The 21,017-nt window shown below is 48.8% G+C and overlaps 1 protein-coding gene across 2 annotated transcripts in view; it reads left to right on the top strand.

Moving 5' to 3' along the window:
• Positions 1-18,472, top strand: part of DNMT3B (DNA methyltransferase 3 beta) — a 47,354-nt gene extending 28,882 nt beyond the window's left edge. For both annotated transcript variants that reach the window (XM_073308759.1, XM_073308758.1), the window contains 11 exons: positions 453-532; positions 1,215-1,327; positions 2,686-2,869; positions 3,695-3,779; positions 5,403-5,548; positions 5,772-5,862; positions 6,322-6,470; positions 7,523-7,608; positions 11,044-11,113; positions 12,038-12,156; positions 14,348-18,472. In XM_073308759.1, the coding sequence (XP_073164860.1) occupies positions 453-532; positions 1,215-1,327; positions 2,686-2,869; positions 3,695-3,779; positions 5,403-5,548; positions 5,772-5,862; positions 6,322-6,470; positions 7,523-7,608; positions 11,044-11,113; positions 12,038-12,156; positions 14,348-14,489 (1,265 nt within the window). In that variant the 3' untranslated portion in view covers positions 14,490-18,472. The remainder of the gene's footprint in view (positions 1-452; positions 533-1,214; positions 1,328-2,685; positions 2,870-3,694; positions 3,780-5,402; positions 5,549-5,771; positions 5,863-6,321; positions 6,471-7,522; positions 7,609-11,043; positions 11,114-12,037; positions 12,157-14,347) is intronic.
• Positions 18,473-21,017: the final 2,545 nt, after the last annotated feature.

Below are 21,017 nucleotides of genomic sequence, written 5' to 3'. Positions count from 1 at the left end.
AGGGCCCTGTGGACTCCTGGTGGGTGCTGTGGTGAGAGCCACGGAGGGGGCAGTGATAAACAAAGGGCTGTGTGTGGCAAAGAGGCTGCTGCCTGCCACTCGATTCTCAGGGGTCCCTTTTCACTGATTACAGCAACGAAGGCGAAAGCAAACTGGGAGCGGAGCTGCCTGGGACATCTGGCTCCCATTGTGGGTGCTGAGCACCTGAATCGGGGCCCTTTGTCTCTCTTTGCTGCGGCTCTCTGTCGTTAACGCGGGGAATAATCATCCTTCTTTTCTGCCCTCCTGTGTCTCTCGTCTGCCTAGATTGAGCTCTTCGGGGCGAGAGCTGTCTCTCACTGTGCGTCCGTGCAGCGCCTGGCACTGTGGCGTCCCGCTCTCGTTCTGGGCCTCTAGGTGCTACTGGGATCAATAACACTATTTTTAAAGGGTGTGTTCATTGTATTAAACAGACAGTTGTTTATCGTGCGGGAGAAAAAACCCAGCCACATTCCACCCGCTGTTTGAGGGGGGCCTTTGCCAGACTTGCAGGGTAAGTCACTAGTGAGGGTGGGTGGGGGGGCCGGGGGAGAAGGCTGGGTCAGGTCACTGTCGGTGTGTAGTGACTCTGGCTACTGCAGCCTGCGAGGCTTTGAGAGCAGCTGCCGAGCGGTGTGGGGTGAGAACCAGCTGGTGTGGGAAGCCCCAGGGCCTACGGGAGCTCTGCTGACCTTTCTGTGTCGGGGTTATACTTCGCTCTGCCAGAGGGATGCTGGAGGGGCCACGCTGTGACTGTGCGCCAAGGCTGGGGAGGGTGCCAGTCACCCCTCCCGGGATAGGGCAGGGGAAGGTGGAGCCAGGGTGCCACACCCTTGTCCTGCCCATCAGAGGGGAGAGCATGCGGCACCCTTCTAACACCAGATCCAAAGCCCATGGAAGTCAGTGAGACTCATTCCATTGGCTCCCCTGGGAATTGGATCCAGCCCCTATGGGAACGTGCGGATGCAGAGTCTGCTGCCCTGTGCATCCAGGAGCTCTGGGAGACTCCCACGGGACACCGGAGAGGTAAAGCTCCTTGCTGCCTCTCAGCATGAGCCAGAGCCTTCTTGGAGCCTCAGGGGTTTTGGCGTGCGCCATGTGCCCCCTCCGTTCTCTCCATCTTGCCTGGTGCTGTTTGGGGCTGTCTCTGCAGCAGACCCTGGGATTCTAACTCTCTGTTGGGTGCTTCTCGCTAGGATCGGTTCCTGGAGCTCTTCTACATGTACGACGAGGACGGGTACCAGTCTTATTGCACCGTCTGCTGCGAAGGCAAGGAGCTGCTGCTGTGTAGCAATGCCAGCTGCTGCAGGTAGGCACCCCACCCTGGCACCCGCCACTGGTGGTTCTCCTTCTCCAGCAGATCCTGGGCTAAGTTCCCTCTCAGCTGCGCAGCTGTGCCCCAGCCTGTTAAGCACTGCACAGGTGCTCAGGGCTGTGGTGGGGAGAGATGCCTCTCCCCTAGCCCTGGACCTGCTGCGGCCAGGGGAAGAGGCACCTCTCCCACCTCAGCCCAGGTGCTGCTGCAGGGATAGACAGCTGGGGGGAGCTCTCTCTCCCTGCTGAAGCCCTGGGGCAGCCTGCACCCCAAACCCCTCATCCCTGGCCCCACCCCAGAGCCAGCATCCCCAGCCAGAGCCCTCACCCTCCTGCACCCGAGCCCTTTGCCACAGCCCTGAGCCCCCTCCCAGATGCTGAATCTCTTGGCCCCACCCCTGCCACATGAATTTTGTTATGTGCACCAAGGTGGAGGTGACGTGTCACACATCACCTCCGTCTTGGTGTGAATAACAAAATTCATTCCGCACGTGTGGGAAAAATTAGAGGGAACACTGAATTCCTGGGGCAGACGCTGCGGGGGGAGGGGGCTCAGCACTGCTAGAAAATCTGGGCAGTTGGGTTTCAGTACCTAGGTTGAGGAGCCATGGGATAAGCAGTCTGATCTGAAAATGTTGGCCTCCAACCTTTACGCATCCCATAGGTGTGGACTAGGACAGGCTGATCAGTGCAGTAATGGGGGCTGAGATTTTCAGAGGAGACTGGAGGGAGTTGAAATTCAATAGGACCTGGCTGGCTGGCTGCTTTGAAAACTCCAGCCAGAGAAAGGGAGAAGCCACTTCAGACATAGTTCAGAAGACACTATTTTAAGTCTCTGTAATACTTTCCCAGTGGCTCCTGACTCGCCTTCCCCAGATTGTAACCCAAAAGTGTACAGCCTTTCTCTTTACGCACTGTTGTCTCAGTGAGTTCCGCTGATCAGACCTGGCTTGTGGACAGCAATTCCCAGGTGAAAGCACTATTCCCTGGGCCTGATTGTGGTGTGCTGTGCTCAGCAGACCGGCCTGCCTCATACCTGAGCGGGTCTGTGAACGTAGCCCTTAAAGAGAATAGCATGTGCCTTGCCCCGGATGCAGGGGCGCGAATACCCTGGCTGAACACATAGCTGGCGTCATCAGCTCTAAACACCTAGAGACACATGCATTCCACAGGGATGCCAGAGAAGTTCTGGGGACCTACTGTCTCCCTGAAAGGTGGGAGAGATGAGAGAATTGGGCTCCATGATAATGTCCTGTCCTGGGGAGATTTACAAGCATAATCTTGGAGGTGGAAGGTGGCTCAGTGGAGGAGCCTTTGGAACTCGGAGTTACCGTGTTCTCCTGGTTTGCGCAGGTGCTTTTGTGTCGAATGCTTGGAGGTCCTGGTAGGGCAAGGTACCTCAGCAAAGGCAAAAGAGCAAGAGCCCTGGAGCTGTTACATGTGTCAACCACAGAAGTGCTATGGGGTGTTACAGCGCCGGCCGGACTGGAACGTACGGCTGCAAGACTTCTTCACCAGCGACAAAGGACAGGAATATGTAAGGAAATCGACCTGGGGCAGGAGTGCAACAGATCTCATGTGGGGATGGGCAAGAGATACTGAAGGACACTAGCGATGGGAAAGGACATGATGCTGTGTAGGACATGGGAGTGGGGATTTGCACAGAACCCAGAGTCGTCTGGACTGGGGCAGCCTCAGGCCATACAGCAGGAGGGCAAGCAGCAGAGAGGAAATGTTAGCTACACATATGGACGTGAAGGTGGAGGGGCAAATCCTCAGCTGCTTTTAGTTAGCCAGTGCACTTCAGTGGCGCCATCACAGCTTTCCTGAGCTGAGGATGTGCCGCGGGGAGAGCAGCAGAATGGCCGAAGGACAGCTGAAGAGGGAGGAGGAATTGAGGCAACAGGGAATGTTTGATCTCTCTGGTTCTTGTATGGCATGCGTCACTGTGGTCTCTGAGTGCTTGAATCCTTTGTGCTGCCTATAAAAGGGAGGTTAGCATCTTCCTGAGGGGTCCTGCTGACTCTTATCTGGGATTATGGGAATCTGCTGGATTCTTAAAACCACTCCTCAAAATCCTCACTTTTCTGTTAGCATTTGACCCAGTCGTGGTGCCCTTTGTGTTCCTGACTTGTGTTTTTCTGCTCACACGTCTCCCAAGGGTTCTGGGCTTACAGATCCTTTCACCCCCAGCAGAAGCTCTCCTGAAGAGATGCCAGCTGAGAGCCACGTAATGACAGGGCTTGGGCCTGCCTCGTGAGGCACTGAGATGTTACCCAGAGCAGGGGAGTCCTGCTGCAATAGGAGCATGAGCCGGGCTGAAGGTGCTGCCTACTTCATTTCTCTCTCTGTTTAATTGCAGGATGCGCCTAAAATCTACCCGGCAGTCCCTGCAACAGAGAGGAGGCCAATTAGAGTGCTGTCCCTATTTGATGGCATAGCAACGGGTGAGGAGCCAAGAGAGCTTATTTATGAATGACTAACAGTATTAAATTTTGCTGATTATTTATGAATGACTAACAGTATTAAATCTTGCTGATTCACACTGCTCTCGCGCCTGCCATCCGGGGAGCTCCAAGCCCCTCACAAACGTGAATGAACTCAGCCTCATGGCACCCCAGGGTGCTAGGTCATTGTCATCATGCCCATTAAGCAGATAGGCAAACTGAGGCACAGAGTGAAGAAGTGACTTGGCCAAGTTCACACAGAATGAGCCTGAGGCAGAGCCAGGATTCTGAGTCTAGTGCTTTACCCACAAAACCACCCCTTAAAACTAAATGCGGAGGATGAAGAGTCCAGAATCTGAGTAGCTGCTCTTTCTGCTCGACAGAGGGAAGTTGTGGTGGGAGAGGGCAGGCACGTGAGACACAATTGCTGTTGTCCCTTCCATTCACCAGCGGAGCCTGAGCACAGACCCAGCTTGCTTTTTAACTGATATGGAGAATGTGAGAGCAAATCAAGCCAGAGGTTGATGCCAACATCGTGTCCCAGGTAGAGCTGGCTGGGAAACGAGAATTCCAGTTTGCAAAAAAAAATCAGAGGTTTTGAAATGTCGTCTTAATTTTGCCTTGGAGTGAGAGAGACTGACCCACCCCCGAACAGCCAAGAGCCTGGCAGGTAAAGAACCCGCCTTGGGCCAGGGAGATGAGGTGCAAATCCCTTCTCTGAATCAGACCGAGCAGGGACTTGAACTTTGGTTTCCTGCATCCCAGCTGAGTCCCTAATCACTGGACTGTTTGGGTGGGGGAGGTTGTCCGTCTTTCTTTCAACACATCTGGGGCAAATTGCGTTCTGCTGTATGTAAGACGCAATTCCACTGACGTCAGTCGAGTTGTATTTGTTTTTACACTAGGGCAGGATTTGACCCTATAATTGAGCTTCAAGGTGAAGAACCATCAGCTTGTTGAAATGCACCCAATTTGGCCATAAGACCATGTCCTGCTCACTAAGTGCACCCAGGGCAGTGTGTCCTCGCACACATTGTGTCCTCTGCCAAACCTAGGATGAATTCGGCAGTTACACGCTATATAAGTTCTACCGAAGTCCTGGACTGGATGTGGGTGGGGAATGGATTCTATATAGTGAGCTTGACAAGACATAAATGTTGAAAGCTGGAACAGTTGGGCTTTATAAAGCAAGGGCCTGATTCGCTGAGGTGCTGAGCAGCCTCCTTGCCCACTCTGTTCAGGGAGAGGCGAGGGAGCTCTGAGGGCTTCCCTGTAAGATGGAGCCCCCAGTGGGGAAATGTCTCAGGGCAGGTGGCTTGACTACTGAAGATCCAGTTCTGCACACACCTCCCTCACCCTGGAGAGAATGAATGGGTGCTCCTGGGAGAAGTCCAATGTGTTCGTTGAAGGTATCTCTCTATGGAGCTGATCTTCAAGGTTGCCGGGGGAGCTCAGAGGACCAGATTCTGCCACCCGTACTGACATAGAGAAGATCCTTCGTTTGCACTTGCTCATGAAGCACCAGGGTGGCACAGAGTGTGTGTTATGGGCCGATGGAGGAGGATGGGGGACTGATGAGAACCACCTGACCAGAACTCAAGCTGGGTGTCTTTTCCCCAACAGGTTACCTGGTTCTGAAGGACCTAGGCATTAAAGTGGAGAAATACATTGCCTCTGAGATTTGTGAAGATTCCATTGCTGTGGGAACTGTCCGGCATGAAGGGAACATCACATATGTGCATGATGTCAGGAACATAACCAAGAGAAACGTGAGCATAACCAAGAGAAATGTGTTCTACGGAGGGGCTGGCAAACACACTTGCCACGCCCAGGGGGATTTACTTTGTTTTATTTACTACTGAAAAGGAGAAGTGTGAGCTGAGTGTGCAGACCTGTGATACAATTGTTGTCGTGCCCCCAGTGGCACATACTTTAATGGGAAAGGGCTGTTACCTGGTGTTCACTGACACTGAATCTGATTGTCTCTCCTAGATTGAGGAATGGGGTCCTTTTGACTTGGTGATTGGTGGAAGTCCCTGTAACGATCTCTCTATTGTGAATCCTGCCAGAAAGGGTCTGTATGGTAAGACTGTTTGTTTCTGGAGGGAGGTGGTGGGTAATGGGGAATGGAACATTTCACCTCTAGCCCACTGGTTCATATCCAGCCGGGGTTGGTGCTGGCTCCAAGATTCTACCATCTGCTCTGGTGACTGTTTGGTGGTTTCTGGGAAATGACTTGGTGTCTCATTCCAGTTCCTGGTGGACAGGAGTCCAAAACTGCCACCATAAATGGTGTTAATATGTTTCCCAGTTGGCACCTGCTGCAGGGAGGTCCAGGACTGAATGGACCCTGGAGACTGAGCTTGTCTTACCTCTGGAAGGGGTCCCACTACTAGATCAGGGTGGAGACGCATTTGCAGCGCTGTGTGAGGGAAGCTCTTGTTGTTCCTGCCTGTGCCATCGCTCTTCCGGGAGACGGGAGTCTCTCTCTTCTTTCTGGGCTGGGGTAAGCCCTCACAATCTTATACGTTCCCTATTACAGAGGGAACTGGGAGGCTGTTCTTCGAGTTCTATCATCTCCTCAATTACGCACGTCCCAAGGCAGGGGAAGAGCGACCCTTCTTCTGGATGTTTGAGAATGTCGTGGCCATGAGAGTCAATGATAAAAGGGACATTTCTCGATTTTTGGAGGTAGGAGTCACTGCAGACCATTCCCTGCGTTCCTGCTCTGCAGACAAGGGCCTAGAACGGGCAGGCTCTTGCATCCTGGGATGAAGCTGGGTTGTAAGAATATGTATGGGCGGTGGTTGTATAGGGACCTGAGGTTAAAAAGCTCAAACAAAACAATTGGGGAGGAAGGATGTTCTAGAGGATGATGAACAGAGCTGGAAATTGGAGGATATAGGTTTTATTTCTGGCTCTGCTTCAGATTTCCTCTCTGACCTTGGGCAAATGGCTTCCCCTCTCTGTACCTCAGTTTTCTCATCTGTAAAATGGGATTAATAGTTCTTAGCAGCCTGGCAGGAGGATTGTGAGCTGCCGTTGATTAGTGTAAAGTGCTTTGATATTTCCAGTTGGAAGGTTTTAGGGAAGTGCAAAGCATTAACTCTCACAACAACAAAGACGGTGCTACAGAGAAGGCTGCAACTTCTGTGGCATCATTTGCAGCCCGTCTATTGCGTCTTGTAAGAGTCTCTGCCTAGGAGGATAATTCTGTCCCTGACCCAAAGTAATGAACAGTGAGACACTGGAATTTGATCAACATGTGTCATTGTTATTCATTTGTATTGCATTGGCGCCTAGGATTCCTGATTCTGGATCAGGACCCCAATGCGCTGGGCCCTGTACGCACGCAGAACAGACAGACATTTATGCTGGCTCCCTCTGAGAGGATCTACTGAGTTTTTAAAATTGTATGTAGCAGAGAATGCACTTCCCATGCTGGGCATTGGCTTCAGGGAGCTGGAGGATGCTGCTCCAGCCCTGGCCACTGGCACACAGGACTTCAGGGAGCTGGAGGATGCCGCGGCAGCGCTTGGAAATTTAAGGTCCTAGACAGACGGCCTTTTAAGCCCTTGTTCACTGGTTACCTGAGGAGCAGGGCAGTTCGCCAGCCATCTCTGTGCAGTGAGTTGATTTGGAACGCTGCTGGAGGTGGCTGCAGTTAGTGCTGGGTGGTGCGGTTTATGCTGGTCACAGCTGCTTCTCTTTAATCTTTTCCCTTTTTCTCTCTTGGAATGCAGTGCAACCCTGTTATGATCGATGCCATCAAGGTATCAGCTGCACACAGAGCGCGCTATTTCTGGGGCAATCTGCCTGGGATGAACAGGTAACTCTTCTGTTTGTGAAGCTCTCCCGGTTCTTTTCTCCTCGGCACCACGTGCAGCTCCTGGGAGCCAAAGAGACTCACTATCCTGCCACCCCACAGCCCTTTGCAGAGCTCTGTTATCTTCGTCGTAACAATGGTTCTGTTTCTGCATTGCACTTACCGTTAGCAATTATGTGAATCTGGAAAAATTGTAGAGTTTGGGCCTGATCCAAAGCCTATTGAAGTCAATGGGACCCTTCCCTGGATAGCAGGGCGCACCGGCTCAGGCCCTTCGTGCAGTTTGCTGGAGCTGTACTAGGAATTTCAAACTCGTTATCCTCCATCCTAATGGGTTGCTCCAGCAAACTCTAGTACAGCTGACAGGACAGTGGGTAATCTGAATTCCCCTCTGCCGCCACACAGGGCACTTGGTTTCCCTTGCTTAGTGCTGTGAGATTGGGATACGGTCAGCACTCTGGGTTTGATACGTTTAACAGACATTGTGATAAATGTACCCAGTTCTCTTAAGCAAAACACTACCCTGTTTCCACCAGGTGGAGACCTTGCTTCTACAGATACCAGTTCAGTGTTTGTAAACCCACATGCACAATTGCCTTTTTAGAAGGACACTGACACTCCAGTTCCCTATGGACCAAAACCCACCACTGTGAGTGGCACTGACTGGCCTTCCCCCTGCTGACAGCCTCAGCATAAGGGAACAAGGGTTTGGAAGGACCGTAGAGCTCAAACTAAACTCTCCGTCCCAGAGATGGTCCATCCAGGGCCGTAGTAAGGCCCATTTGCAGGGCAACATGGGGAAAGCTGGCATTGTTGCAGTCTGTTCATCCTCAGAAAGCTACAGGACAGAGGCTCCACCCTCCCTGAGCCTTCTGTCCAGCCCCTTTCACCATCACCAAATTCACAGGAAAAAGTTATAATACAATTACATTGCAATTAAATAAAATGATGCTAATCGTGACCTTGTTAACCAGAGATTCCTAGCAACGGCAGGTGGAATTTTCACACATCAAAATACTCAGTAAGAAAATACCGACGAAAATAAACCAATGGAATCCCTCATGGATTTCTGAACTTTATATGCTTGATTGCACTTTAATTGCCAATACTTTTAGGAGTTATAAATAGTTAAAGCTGCACCTGATGGAAATAGGCATTTGGAAAGTGAAAGGGCAGTTGCTTGGCTTCTGTTACATCTGCATTTTGAAAACTGTAGTTGCACTTTAACGTGTTTGTAACTGAGCATAGAAATTAAAGCATGAGGTCTTAGTGGTGTCCCACGGAGGTGGGTTTGGGGTCAAATTTTCAAGTGACTGAATCCCATTTTCCAAATTGATGGGCACTTAGGAGTCAAGTCCCATTGACTTTTAATGAGACGTGGGATCCTAAGGGGCTTTTGAAAATGGGACTTAGGCACTCTTGAAAATGTTACCCATGAAAACCTATTGAGAGCATTGCAGAAAATGAGTTACCAGCCACATGTCCCAATTTAGAACCTGTGCCTCTGAACAACAGCTGATTAAATGAGGCTGACTGTACTAGCTGTTGTTGCTACTTGACCTGCTTCTATTAATTTAAAATGGTCAGGTATCCACAACAGTTGTAACAGGATAAAACCCTACAATTGTCGCAGTGTAGTTGTAGCCATGTTGGTCGCAGGGTACTAGAAAAACAAGGTGGGTGATGTAATACCTTTCATTGGACGAGCTTGTCTCTCTCCTCAACAGACGTTGGTTCAATAAAAGATAAAGATATTACCTGCCTCACCGTGTCTCTCTCATCACTTCTGCTATAATTTTTAAAAAATGTTTCCTTCAGACTGTTGAGAGAGAGAGAGAGAGACTGTCAATGACTCACCATAATTGTATTATTATGGATCATTCCCTGACCCTTTAATCATTTCTGATCACATCATGATGTGTCTGATGGATAGGGGCAGCCACTGTAAATTGCATAACTATTGTACATTACCTGAAACAAGTGAACTCTGCAGGGAGACAGCACTAGCAGCCTGTAAAGGGGTGTGGTTGGTTTTGTAATATGGCTGACCCCAGCCAATGAAGTTGAACAAGGGCATGTACAATGTCGTTATAATGTGGTTGAAGAGGCAGGTATGGTCTGGAGAGGGAGAGAGGCACTGTTCCTCTCTGGAAAGCTTAGTATGAGAGAGATTCACAGACGACCTAGGATCTGTGTATTCAGACAGCTGGCAGCACATTGCAGGAAGGGAAGGGATAACAGCTCAATTCTGTAAGCTGTAGCTCCATTCTGCTTTACAGGTAAGGAAGCCACAGCACTTCGGAAAGGGATAGAGTGGGGGAGTGGGCAACACAAGTGACATCTGTGTCTGGTACATCCCAAGGATTCGCTGTGTGTAGTGGAAGATTCTAAAGTCCCAAAGGACAGGAGCAGTGAAAGCAGCCTTTCGGCTGGGTTCCTGCGTGGTCCTATATTTGAAGGAAACAGCTTATTTGTTCTCTTGGAAGAAGCACTCAGTTGTTACCCTCCTTTAAAGAACGCTGCGGTTCAAAGTGAATTGATATCTGAGCCCAGAGCTCCGTACTTTGGGGATGTGATTAGGAGATATTTGTAAATAGATTATATGCTCTTGCACCATCTAATAAATAGGCATGTTCATTAAAGCCTCTTAAGTAGTCAAGAAATGTGAATCAGCGTTTGAGCATCAGTGGGCTTTACCACTGGAACACTCATTTTTCTGTTTATATTTCTCAAGCTGGTGGAGGTTTGGTTTCCATCCCTCATTGACATTGTAGGAAAAAGGAGTCTCACGACCTCTCTCCTCACCTGTGCCTGCCATTTTAAGGTGGGAAATGAAATGATACAACAAGCCAGGGATACAGTTGCTAGGTATGGCACAAAAAGAATGTGCACAAATCCTAGTAATCGGTTGCCAGACTTGTTGTGCAGGTTATTCCCCTTCACAAGTAGATCTCTAACGGTCACACTGTCTTTGAAAGAATCCAAGAAAAACTCCACTGATCTCTTGGTGTGTTGTTTTTTTTTTTGTAACGTCATAAATATTTCCCACTTCTTACAACTATAATTAAAGAACAAAACCAGAAGCCCCGGCCAGCCATTAATGTCATGCTTCCCCCATGACCTTGCTTGGTTCTTCTCTCTTTTGGGAGGTTTCTGGAGTCTGTTGCCTCTTTTGCGTAAAGCTTGCTTATGCTGAGCAGGGCTGTGTGGGGCTTTCACAAAGGGTGTTCATGTGTATGAAATGATAATGGTGAGGCTTTATTTTCACCCACTTGACTTGCAGTCTGGGATTACATTTGATTTTCACCTTTTCTTTAAATGATGCCGCATTCCCTGCTACAGCAGAGGACGCAATGAATTTTGCACAAAAGAAAAGCTTGATGAAGGACTAGAGAACAGAGTTAATTGTAGAGTGTAATGAGCTTTGCCTGTTCTCAGGCCTCTGGTAGCTTCCAGGACTGATAGAGTTGAGCTTCAGGACTGCCTGGAGTACAGTAGGATAGCAAAGGTAAGACTTGCTGTTCAACCCTTTCCCTTTTCTTCCTTGGGGCAGTCTGGTATTTCTCAGCTTGCCACGAATAGCACTTACTCGGGACGCAGGCACCTCCTGGGGCTCCGTCGCATAATACTGCATGCTATAATAAGGGATGTCCTTTCTGGTGGACGCTCTAGTTGATTTACTCTCAAGGATTCTCTGCTTTCTCCTGGACTTGTGGATATTCTCTCTCATTTCAACCCTAATGAGGGATTTCTCTGTGGTTCCAACCTCTCTCTCCCTCCCTCCCCCACACCTCCCTTACCTTCCCCTCTGTTCTGCTCTGTGGATCTGGTGAGACAGATGATGCTGGGCTTCTGTCTTGTTCATAGGGGCTTTCTGTTGAGGTATTGTCCACACAAAAATGAGAATGTACAAATGAGGCCCAAAGCTGAGTGTTTGGCTGTAACTGTGGGGACTTAATGCCATATGGCACAGTCCTGATTAATGGGCACAAACCCTGGCCTGCTACTTTTCCTTGTTCCCAACATGCCAACGCTATTCCTACAGGAGCCACAAATTGCTGCTCTCCCTCTGGATCTCTCTATAGATATTTTTAATTCTTGAGAGCTATGGATTTCACTGCTCAGGTAAAAGTAGCTCCATCTATTTCCATATACTTTTTTTTACAAATACCCTCTTCTGCGAGTGCAACCACTTCTCTTCAGAGGTGACTTACCGGTGGTTGCAGAATCCGTTGCTGGCATCTGATGCATATTGGTGCAAATACTAAAAATGCTGGCATGCAAAATCCCTGCTCCCTCCTTTTATCATTCCCTGCGTAGATCAGCCCTGGTCTCAGGACGAGATCTTTGCAGGATAGCCCACAGAACATTCATCTGATCCCTAAGACTAAGCCCAGAAGTTCACGTCAACTCTTGTTGTTTTGTTCTTCAGCTGAGGAAAGTGCAAACCATAACGACTAAATCCAACTCCCTCAGGCAGGGGAGAAGCATGCAGCTCCCAGTGCTCATGAATGGGAAAGAAGACAATTTGTGGTGCACTGAGTTAGAAAGGTGAGCGTCACTACCAAGGGGTGACTCAGAGAGAGGTGGAGGGATGGGAGAGGAAAAAAAAGGTGGGGATTAGGTAGAACCACACGCCTAGGGCATGTCTATAGGGAGAGTCAGTGCACGGCAGGCTGGGGTGTAAATCCACAGCGCTTCAGCCTGCCGTGCACTGACTGGCCATGTGGGTCTTTTTAGTGTGAACAAAAAGTACCGTGGAGCGCACTGACCTACTGCTATTCAGATCAAAGGGTCTATGGAACTTTTAGTGCACAGTAGCAGGGTCCGTCTGGCCAAGCCCTTAAAGATCTGTAGGAGGCGCTGCATGCATCTGCCAGCTCTTTCCATGGGAGTCTGTGATGGAGTTCACTGGCTCTTCAGGGTGAGACTCCAAGAGGGTGAGGCTGTACTCTAGAAGCCCCCTGCCTTAAACTGGTTCCTGGAAAGGAAATACTTCTACAGCATACACTGGAGAAATGTGTGCAGTAGGCATAGGAGGTGGCCTTTTCTAACCTGGCAGTTCCTTAGCAAGAAGCAGAATCTGTTGACCCTCCTTGGAAGGGGCCTAGGAGTTTACACTGCAGGCTTTCTGGCTTGTCACTAAGGGCGATGGCCCAGGGAGCCAACAAGGGGGACTTCTCAATGGTTTGTGGACTCTGTAGGCTTCCCTCTTGCTGTTGCTTGCTGCAGTTTAATGACTGAAAGAGCCCCCAGTCCTGATCCCTGGGCAGAGAGGTCTTGGGTGTGTCGTCTGGTTCTTTTATTTCCCCTTCCCTGGTTATGTTTTAAATAAAGCTGGCACCCCAGGAAAGGGGAATTTGTTAATCAGAGCATCCAGGGTCTCTTCAGCCAGAACAGCTGGGCTCTGCTGTGGGGGTTCTCTCAGCGGAATTAGTCCAGGCATGTGATGGTGGAACGCGCTTTGTTCTTTAGTTCAGGGGGATTCCAAAGTTCAGTTCTTGTGGAAACTGGTTTCCACGTTGCGCAGTGATTCTCCAGTGCCCGACACATCTGTCTGAGCTCTTCAGGCAAGTGATTGGACACATTCACTTGCCTCGTGTTTCAGTGGACAGCAGTAATAATAAATAATAATACTAGAGATCGCCATTCAGATAAATACATTACTGCACTTCAGTCAAGTGCAGCACGGTCACTGCATTTCACCTGACTGTCGGCACATCGGCTTTTCCGTATGACAAGAGCCTGTTGCTGGGCTTCAGAGAAGAGAGATTATCTCTGCCTTTCAGTAATACAAGAGAACCAAGATCATAGATGAATGGAAGGAAAAGTACTCCAACAGTAGCGTGGGTCACTAGATTTCAGCACCTGAATGGAAGCTGAAAAAACCCATAAACCTGAGTTAGGTTTGTGAAAACCATGAGTATGGAAGTGTGTGATAGCCATGTGGAAACATAAAAGCCATACCAGAATCATGAGACTAGACAAGCTTTTACAGATGGGGGCAGAAGTGATTTTTCAGGATACAGATCTCTACAGGAAAGAAAAAATATGTAGCATATATGGAACACTGTCCTAAATGTGAAGTAAATACCCTAATACTCCCATTGGCGTCAGTGAGAGCAGGGTCAGGGTCTTGGGACCAGATTTGTAAAACGGAGGAGGGGGCTTCTTTAATGTGAGCGTAACATGTACCTAAAATGGAACTGTGGGCACAAATCAGAGAGATGCTTGAGGACTCTCACCTATACTTCCAGTGCAGAGACAGTAGGCAGAGACTGTGCCCACAGAGTGGGGGTCTGGGCCTCATCCCTGTGGAAATGTGCCCCTTAGTGAGACAACATAGTGACCAGCACATGAGACATCTGTGTAGAAATAATGCCGTGATGCTATGCAAGGGCACTCCACACCAACTGTGTGTCATACAGGGTAGGGGGGTGCTGTCTCCAGGACAACACAGAAGTGGGCATAGGTGAGAGCATGGACTACATGTGTGCTACTGCAAAGAGCCACAGGCCAAAACTCCTCCAGTCCAGGAGCTGTACAGTTGCTCACCGTCTGTGGGTGAGGGAATCCCTCCGCTGGAACACCCAGAGAACTCATGCACAAAGCCCAGTGCCTTGGGCGATGCACAGGGTCAGGGTTCTGGCCCTCAGGAATAACCCAGTGACTACAAGGACAAGACATCATCAAAGTGTAACGGCTGTTCTAAAAGCTTCTCCTCTCTTCCTTCCCCCTGCAGGATTTTTGGCTTCCCCCTTCACTACACGGATGTGTCCAACATGGGGCGTGGAGCACGTCAGAAGCTACTCGGGAGATCGTGGAGCGTCCCGGTCATTCGGCACCTGTTTGCCCCGCTCAAGGATTATTTTGCCTGTGAATAGCAGGGATTCCTTTGTCTCTTCTGGTAAAGATGCACTAGCTCAACTGCCTGTGTGGGAGAGGGAAGGAAGAGAATGGCCCACAAGCTCCATTACTTGGTAGGAAATGGTCCCCCGAGCCACACGCTTTGGGAAGGAAGTGTGGCCCTGTAGGGAGAGTGTAGGAAACTTTCTTTAACCAAAGAACCTGTTAGGGTGACTTTTTCAAAGGGACAGAAGACAACGCTCTTTAGAAAATACCAAACACAGAAGCTAGCTTACCCCAGCCAGGAGAGCGTAGGTATGGTGGATGAGACACAGAGCATTAATCATTCCATTTTACTGTACAATTGAAAAGTAGCAATTCAGAGGCTGGGTGGTGAAAGCCCCTGGCTGGCGTGCTGCAACCAAACTTGAAATAGGTAGAAACAAAGCTTTTGTGAAGACAAACCAGCCTCTCAAAACAGTTGCTAAGAAATCAGAACGGTAGCCACAGGTATAAAGAACCCTGTCAGGTTACTGAACGAACAAGCGGGATACAAGAACCAAATCGCTTTTTACATTTTTTTTATTTGTTAAAGTTTAATTTTGTGTTTAAACTTTTGTTGCTGCTTTAAGGCATTACATGAGAATGTGGAAATTCCTAGACCTGAATGTAGCTGAAACTGAACTGTGAGGTGATAGAATGACTGTTCTAGTTAGAGCTAACGAAATGTTGTTGTTTGTGTTTGGCTGTAGTTTTACCAATATTCACTCCTTCCTTTTTAAAACATTCTTTTAATTTTTACATTAAGAACTGCTGAACAGCTAGAAAGGTAAAACATTCATCAGTTTCTGGAGGGTTTGGGCTCCAAGTCGAAAAGGAAAATGTTCTCTTAACGTTTTGCAAACGAATGTGCTGAAATGGGCAGGAAGGGGCAGCGATCTTGTTCAATGCTGGTTTTTTTTAAAAACCGCAAAACTTTATTTTTATTAACTGTTTTATAAACCTGGACAGTGTTGCCAACACAGTGCTGCTCAATCCTGATCCCACTAAGTCTCCAGGAGTGAAATCCTGGCCCTTTGAAGTCCATGGCAAGACTTCCATTGACTTCAGTGCAGCCAAAATTTCACCCTAGGAATTTTGCCCTGGGCTTTGGCCTGATTCTTCTCCCGGGTTAGTCAGTGGTGCTTTTCCTGCTGACTACAGTGGGGCTGGAGCAGGCCCGTGTTAACAGAATAGGAAACCCTCCTGCCATGGAGTAAACGCTCAACACCCCTCGCCCTCCCCCGGGAGAGTCAGTTTTTATTATACGGTCTATCAGACAGAGTCTCACTGTTCTTATCTCATCTGCCATCCCTGCACATGTAGCTAATGTCTGTTAAGAAGCATAGAGGGTCACATTTTTACTCTGATCTTTGCCCGCCCACAGGCACAAAACGGTGTGCAAAACAGGTGGGACAGGTGGGCCTCCACCAGCACCAGTTGTGTGCATGGCCCCGGCCTTGGCAGGTGCAGTCAGCTACCCATTGTGAAGTGGATGATGCCCTTTGCTGAGTTGGGTTTGACCAGGGTTGAAAATCTGGCTTCAGGCTGAACAATTAAATATGGATCTAGCGCCACGGGAACCTTCCTGTCTAATCCACTGCCATGCTCTGAGAAAGGAACGTCCCAATCAGGTCCAGCCGTCGTGATGGTGGCTATGGCAGACCTGCTGCCCCAGCGCCTTGCTGAGGGTCTCACCTTACTTCCTGCCTTTACTGGAAAAAACAAACATTTGAAACGTTGAAAGAAACTCCCAAGACTGACTGGCGTTTGCTGGATCCTGAATTGGATAAAGCCTAGACTCAAAGATTTCACCATCAAATACATTAATCATGGGCCGGGCAAGCCAGTGTGTAGGGCTCGCTTGCATATTGTACATATACCATGATGAACAGTCTCTCTGATAGATCTACTAATGGCGCAGGACCCTTTGATAGGGAAGTCAGACTTTTTTCCCCGCAGAGCTTCTCCTAAAAGTGGCACCCTCATGTGCATACTGCCATGCTTTTGAAACAGTCCAGGACTTCAGCTCCTCTGTCCTCTCCTAGCTCTGTTCTTCACTCAAAACAGTGGCCCCAGTGAAGTGAAGCACTTTTTATGCCCATGCTTAATAGTATGCATGTGCTTATAGAAGTGCTTTGCTGAATTGCATTAAGTGTTGCTATATCTGATTTGACTGAAAGCAAATGCCATTGCATCTAAGAAAAGGATCGAGCACTAGACAGACCAATGGACTCTGGATAGTAGTTGGAAGGGCTTCCATTTTTTCCGCAGCCTTCAAGCATCTCTTGCTTTTCTAAATTAAGAGAAGCCTCTGTCTCCTATGCCAAGTAAACATCTGCCTGCCCCCTCATACAGTCTTGCAGGCTGTGTGAAAAGCTGGGCAAACAGAAGTCTTTCTGCATTGTGCTCAGCAGTGTTCCTAAAGGGCAGCCTCCACTTTAACAGGGATCCATGAGAAATGAGAGCATCCCTATCTCTGCTCCTTCTGCCCCAGGAGACCCCTGTGCATTTCCTTCCCAGGTCCTAGAAGAGGGCATCATCTCCAGTGGATGAAAACTCTCATGTTTCCTACTCCTCTCATGGTGTCGCTTACCCTGTGTTGAGCTGTTTTTGATCTACGTGCAGATTGTTTCCCACCTCCAGCCGCAGCTGCAGCCTGCCTCCTCTTGACGCCCAGAGTCAGCTGGGAACTGACAGCAGGGGGAAGCAGGTCAGAGCCATGGGAGACAGGGGTTTTCCCACAGAGGAGAGACTGAGTAATGCTCTCCTCTCAGTCCTGCTTGGCACTTCCTCCCCAGTTGCACTTGGAAACCCTGTCAGTTAGCTGTTCCCAGGTGACATCCACTTGAGAATGCACTGATTCCAAAACAGCGCTCTCCTATGTGCTACCTCCATTCTTTCTAAGCAACTCAGGGACAAGAAGCAGCCTATCATCTCCCTTCTTCATTGCACGCCCATAAACTACATAGATGTGACTCAGGAGACACATGGGGCCAGATTTTCAAGTGATGCAGGTGTTCAAAATGCTCTTCTCAAGTGAGCATGCAACTGACAAGTCTGCATGCATTAATGCACATGCAGCTGGCTAATTGGGTGCCTCTGTGTGCAAAGTTGGAGTAACTCCACATGCATTTGCATGCCTACCTCGTCTGAAACTCTTGAAACAAAAGCTAAACTCTGAACCCTAAACCTATTCTGGATCTGGATTAGAACACTAATTCCTCATCCCAGCCCTAGTTTACTGTAATGTGAAAGCATTTTATAGTCCCTGAGCTCCAAGTGGGTGGACCGCAAAACCCGACAGAGAAGAACAAAGTTTTGCATGTTTGCAGGAGTCTGCCCACATGGAGCTCATGGCAGAATTGAGACTTTAAATTCAAATGAGACAAGAAGATTACAAAATCCTCATGTGAGTCCTCCATTTATTTTAGCCTTTGACCTTTTTTCAGACTGAATTAACACACACAACCTCAACTCAGCTTCATCTTTGAATTCTCTATCCCAGTTTTTATATCCTTCCCTTCCTCATCAAAAGAAAAATTAATAAATACAATGCAGAAGATTTGGAAAGCAAACAAAGATAAGGAAAAGAGGAATAAGAGTTGTCTTGGCATTAAATTTACATGAAAAATTGTAATTTTCCGCAAAATATTTTTTCCCTGTGAAATCTGCCTTTTATTACGTGTTTATACAAATGTTTTAAGGAGAGAGCTGCATTTCAGGAATTCTATTTTAATGATTCTTAAAAGCCTTTTACTCTCATTGGTGCTATTTTTTTTAGACTAAGGATTTTAATGTCAAAACTTTTGTGGGTGATCTTTTAAAATCACGACAAGCTTGTATTTTTGTTGTGTTGCAATAATTCATGTTTTCTGTAAAATGGGCCCAGTACCAAAGTGTGAAAAATCAAAACTCTGCCTTGTCTAAACAGTTTACTGCTTTTCTTATGGAAAAGAAAAAAGATCAATGCCCTGAGTTTACCTTAACATTTATCACAGTTTAATTAAAATCAGTATTTCTATACGACTGGACAATTTTTTTTTAACAGAAACAAGAGAAAGTAAAAAAAAAAACAGTACTGTGCTGGGAAATGGTGGTGATAAGAAATGTGTTTAAAATTAGTTAGCTGTCCACTTAGTATTCTTGTCATGTGAGTAGAAGCGTTATTACCACACCCACACGGTTATCTACCAAGCATCTTAAACACCTAGCTGAGGTGATCATATCCACATTGTTCCTCACTCTGAAGTGGATAAGAAGCCAGTAGTACTTTATCAGTTACAGCTTGACTTCTCTTCATAGGGATGTTTGTGGTCATCTAGAAGCCTTTGCTCCTGGCTGTGAATTCTCTGCCAGAGAATTTGGTCTGGCCTGACTGAAGACTTTTCCCTTATTTTTCTTAAAGCCCGTGATACTAATTAGAAGTTTTAACTGTTTTTCTGAACTGTTTTTTAGAGAGCGAAGCCCCTAGAGAAGGCTGTTACAAAAAGAACTATATATAAATTATAATTGGTGAACCTTCTGCTCTCTAAAGCATTAGAAACTCACATGATTGGACAGGAATTTCTAAATAGTTATTGCTAAAGAAACACTCCTCTTGTTTGTGTTCATCATGCTCCTTACGTTACAGTGCTACATATCACATGAGCAAAGACATATCTTCAAGATGAACAAAAAAGGAAACTAACTGCAAGATATGTTAAAAATATACATGCATCAAGGAGCAGCATAAACTTTGTATTTTTGTTGTTTGCTTTTGCACATTGTAGTCATAAAGATGAGGTATTTTCTATATTATGTCTCCAGCTATGTGCAATATGTACAATGGAGACATACAACAAGGAGACATAATTCTCCACTGCCTGGCATCTTGTGTCTCCATCTACATCTACACAAAGTGAGTGTAGAGAACTGGTGAAAAGTACAACACAGGCTGAAGAACAAAGAAGATTCAGGTCCTTAGCTATTAACACCTACCCAGGCTAACATGGTCTTCTAGGGAGCTATGAGAAGTTTGAGTATGTGAATGCAGGGAAGACAGAGTCATTGACTGATAGTACTGAGGTAGATTCCATGCAGATTTAAAGAACAATTTACACTTGTCTTTCATCTTGTGAGGATTTCTTTTAGCCCTGGATTGAGGATGAGCAATGGCTACTCATTTGTTGTACCCAGTGATGAGGACTGGTGATGCCTTATTTTCCTGTTGGCAAATGTTTTTATACCCTGGGAGGTTGAAGTGGCAGATGATGTATTCCTAGAGCAGAGGTGGGCAAGCTACAGTGGCCTGCAGGACTGTCCTGCCTGGCCCCTGAGCTCCTGGTCGGGGAGGCTAGCCCACGGCTCTTCCCCCGCTGTCCTCCCTCCCCTGCAGCCATGCCGCCACGTGGGCAGGGCTTTGGCCCGCGGCTCCTCTTGGGCAGCGTCAGGGGTTAAGGAGCAGGGGGGGGTTGGATGGTGTGGAGGTTCTGGGGGGAGGCAATCAGGGAGCAGGGGGAGTTGGATAGGAGCAGGGGGTCCTGGGAGGGGGCAGTCAGGGGTCAAGGAGCAGGGGGGGTTGGATGGGTCAGGGGTTCTGAGGGGGGGTGGGAAGGGGTGGATGGAGGTGGAAGCCAGGCTGTTTGAGGAGGCACAGCCTTCCCTACCTGGCCCGCCATACAGTTGTGCAACCCCGATGTGGCTCTGGGGCCAAAAAGTTTGCCCACCCCAGTCCTAGAGAGTGGGGTAAGCCATGCCAGTTCTCTTTTGGCCAAGCGGGAAAGGGCTTATCTCCCTGAAATGGGGATGGGTGGCTGGGTGGGGATGAACATGGTCCTACTTGGTGGTTGGGGGTGGCCAAGGTCTGGCTTGGGCAGTAAGGGGAGACATGGCCACTATGCAAAAGACAAACCTGAGTAAACGCCTCAGCCGTTGCTGATTCTCTTACCTAAAGTGTGCATGTGTCTTCAGAGTCCCCTGGCCCTCCCCCTGCGAGGAGAGGAGCTCAGTTCCCGCCAGGGTCCCTATGCAGCACCAGAGACAACAGGCCAAACAAACAGGGAAACTGGAGGCTGCTGGGACCTAGAGGGGTCTCTGTGCAGGATGGTCGGGGTTTGCTGGGGGGCAGTTTGCCTGGGGCAAAGGAGGGGCTGGGGGGGAGGAGGAGGGGTTGGGGGCAGAGAGGCTGGAGGGAGGGGCTGTGAGTCAGGGAGGAAGCGATGAGGTAAGGGTGGGGGAGACTGGAGGGCAGAGGAGGGGCGGGGGGGAGGTGGGAAGTGATGAGCTGTGGACTGGAGGGCAGAGGAGGGGTGGGGGGCAGTGAGCTGGGGGGAGGGGCCATGAGCGGGGGGGGGGAAGCGATGAGCTGCTGGGGGGGAGGGGCTGTGAGCCGGGGGGGGGGAAAGCGATGAGCTAAGGGTTGGGGGGGCAGTGAGCCGGGGGGAGGGGCTGTGAGCCGCGTGGGGGGAAGTGATGAGCTAAGAGCTGGGGGGGGCAGTGAGCCGGGGGGGGAGGGGCTATTAGCCATGTGGGGGAAGCGATGAGCT

The sequence above is a fragment of the Lepidochelys kempii genome, chromosome 13 (genome assembly GCF_965140265.1).
Source record: "Lepidochelys kempii isolate rLepKem1 chromosome 13, rLepKem1.hap2, whole genome shotgun sequence".
Taxonomy (NCBI): domain Eukaryota; kingdom Metazoa; phylum Chordata; order Testudines; family Cheloniidae; genus Lepidochelys; species Lepidochelys kempii.
This window is presented reverse-complemented; position numbering and strand designations above follow the sequence as displayed.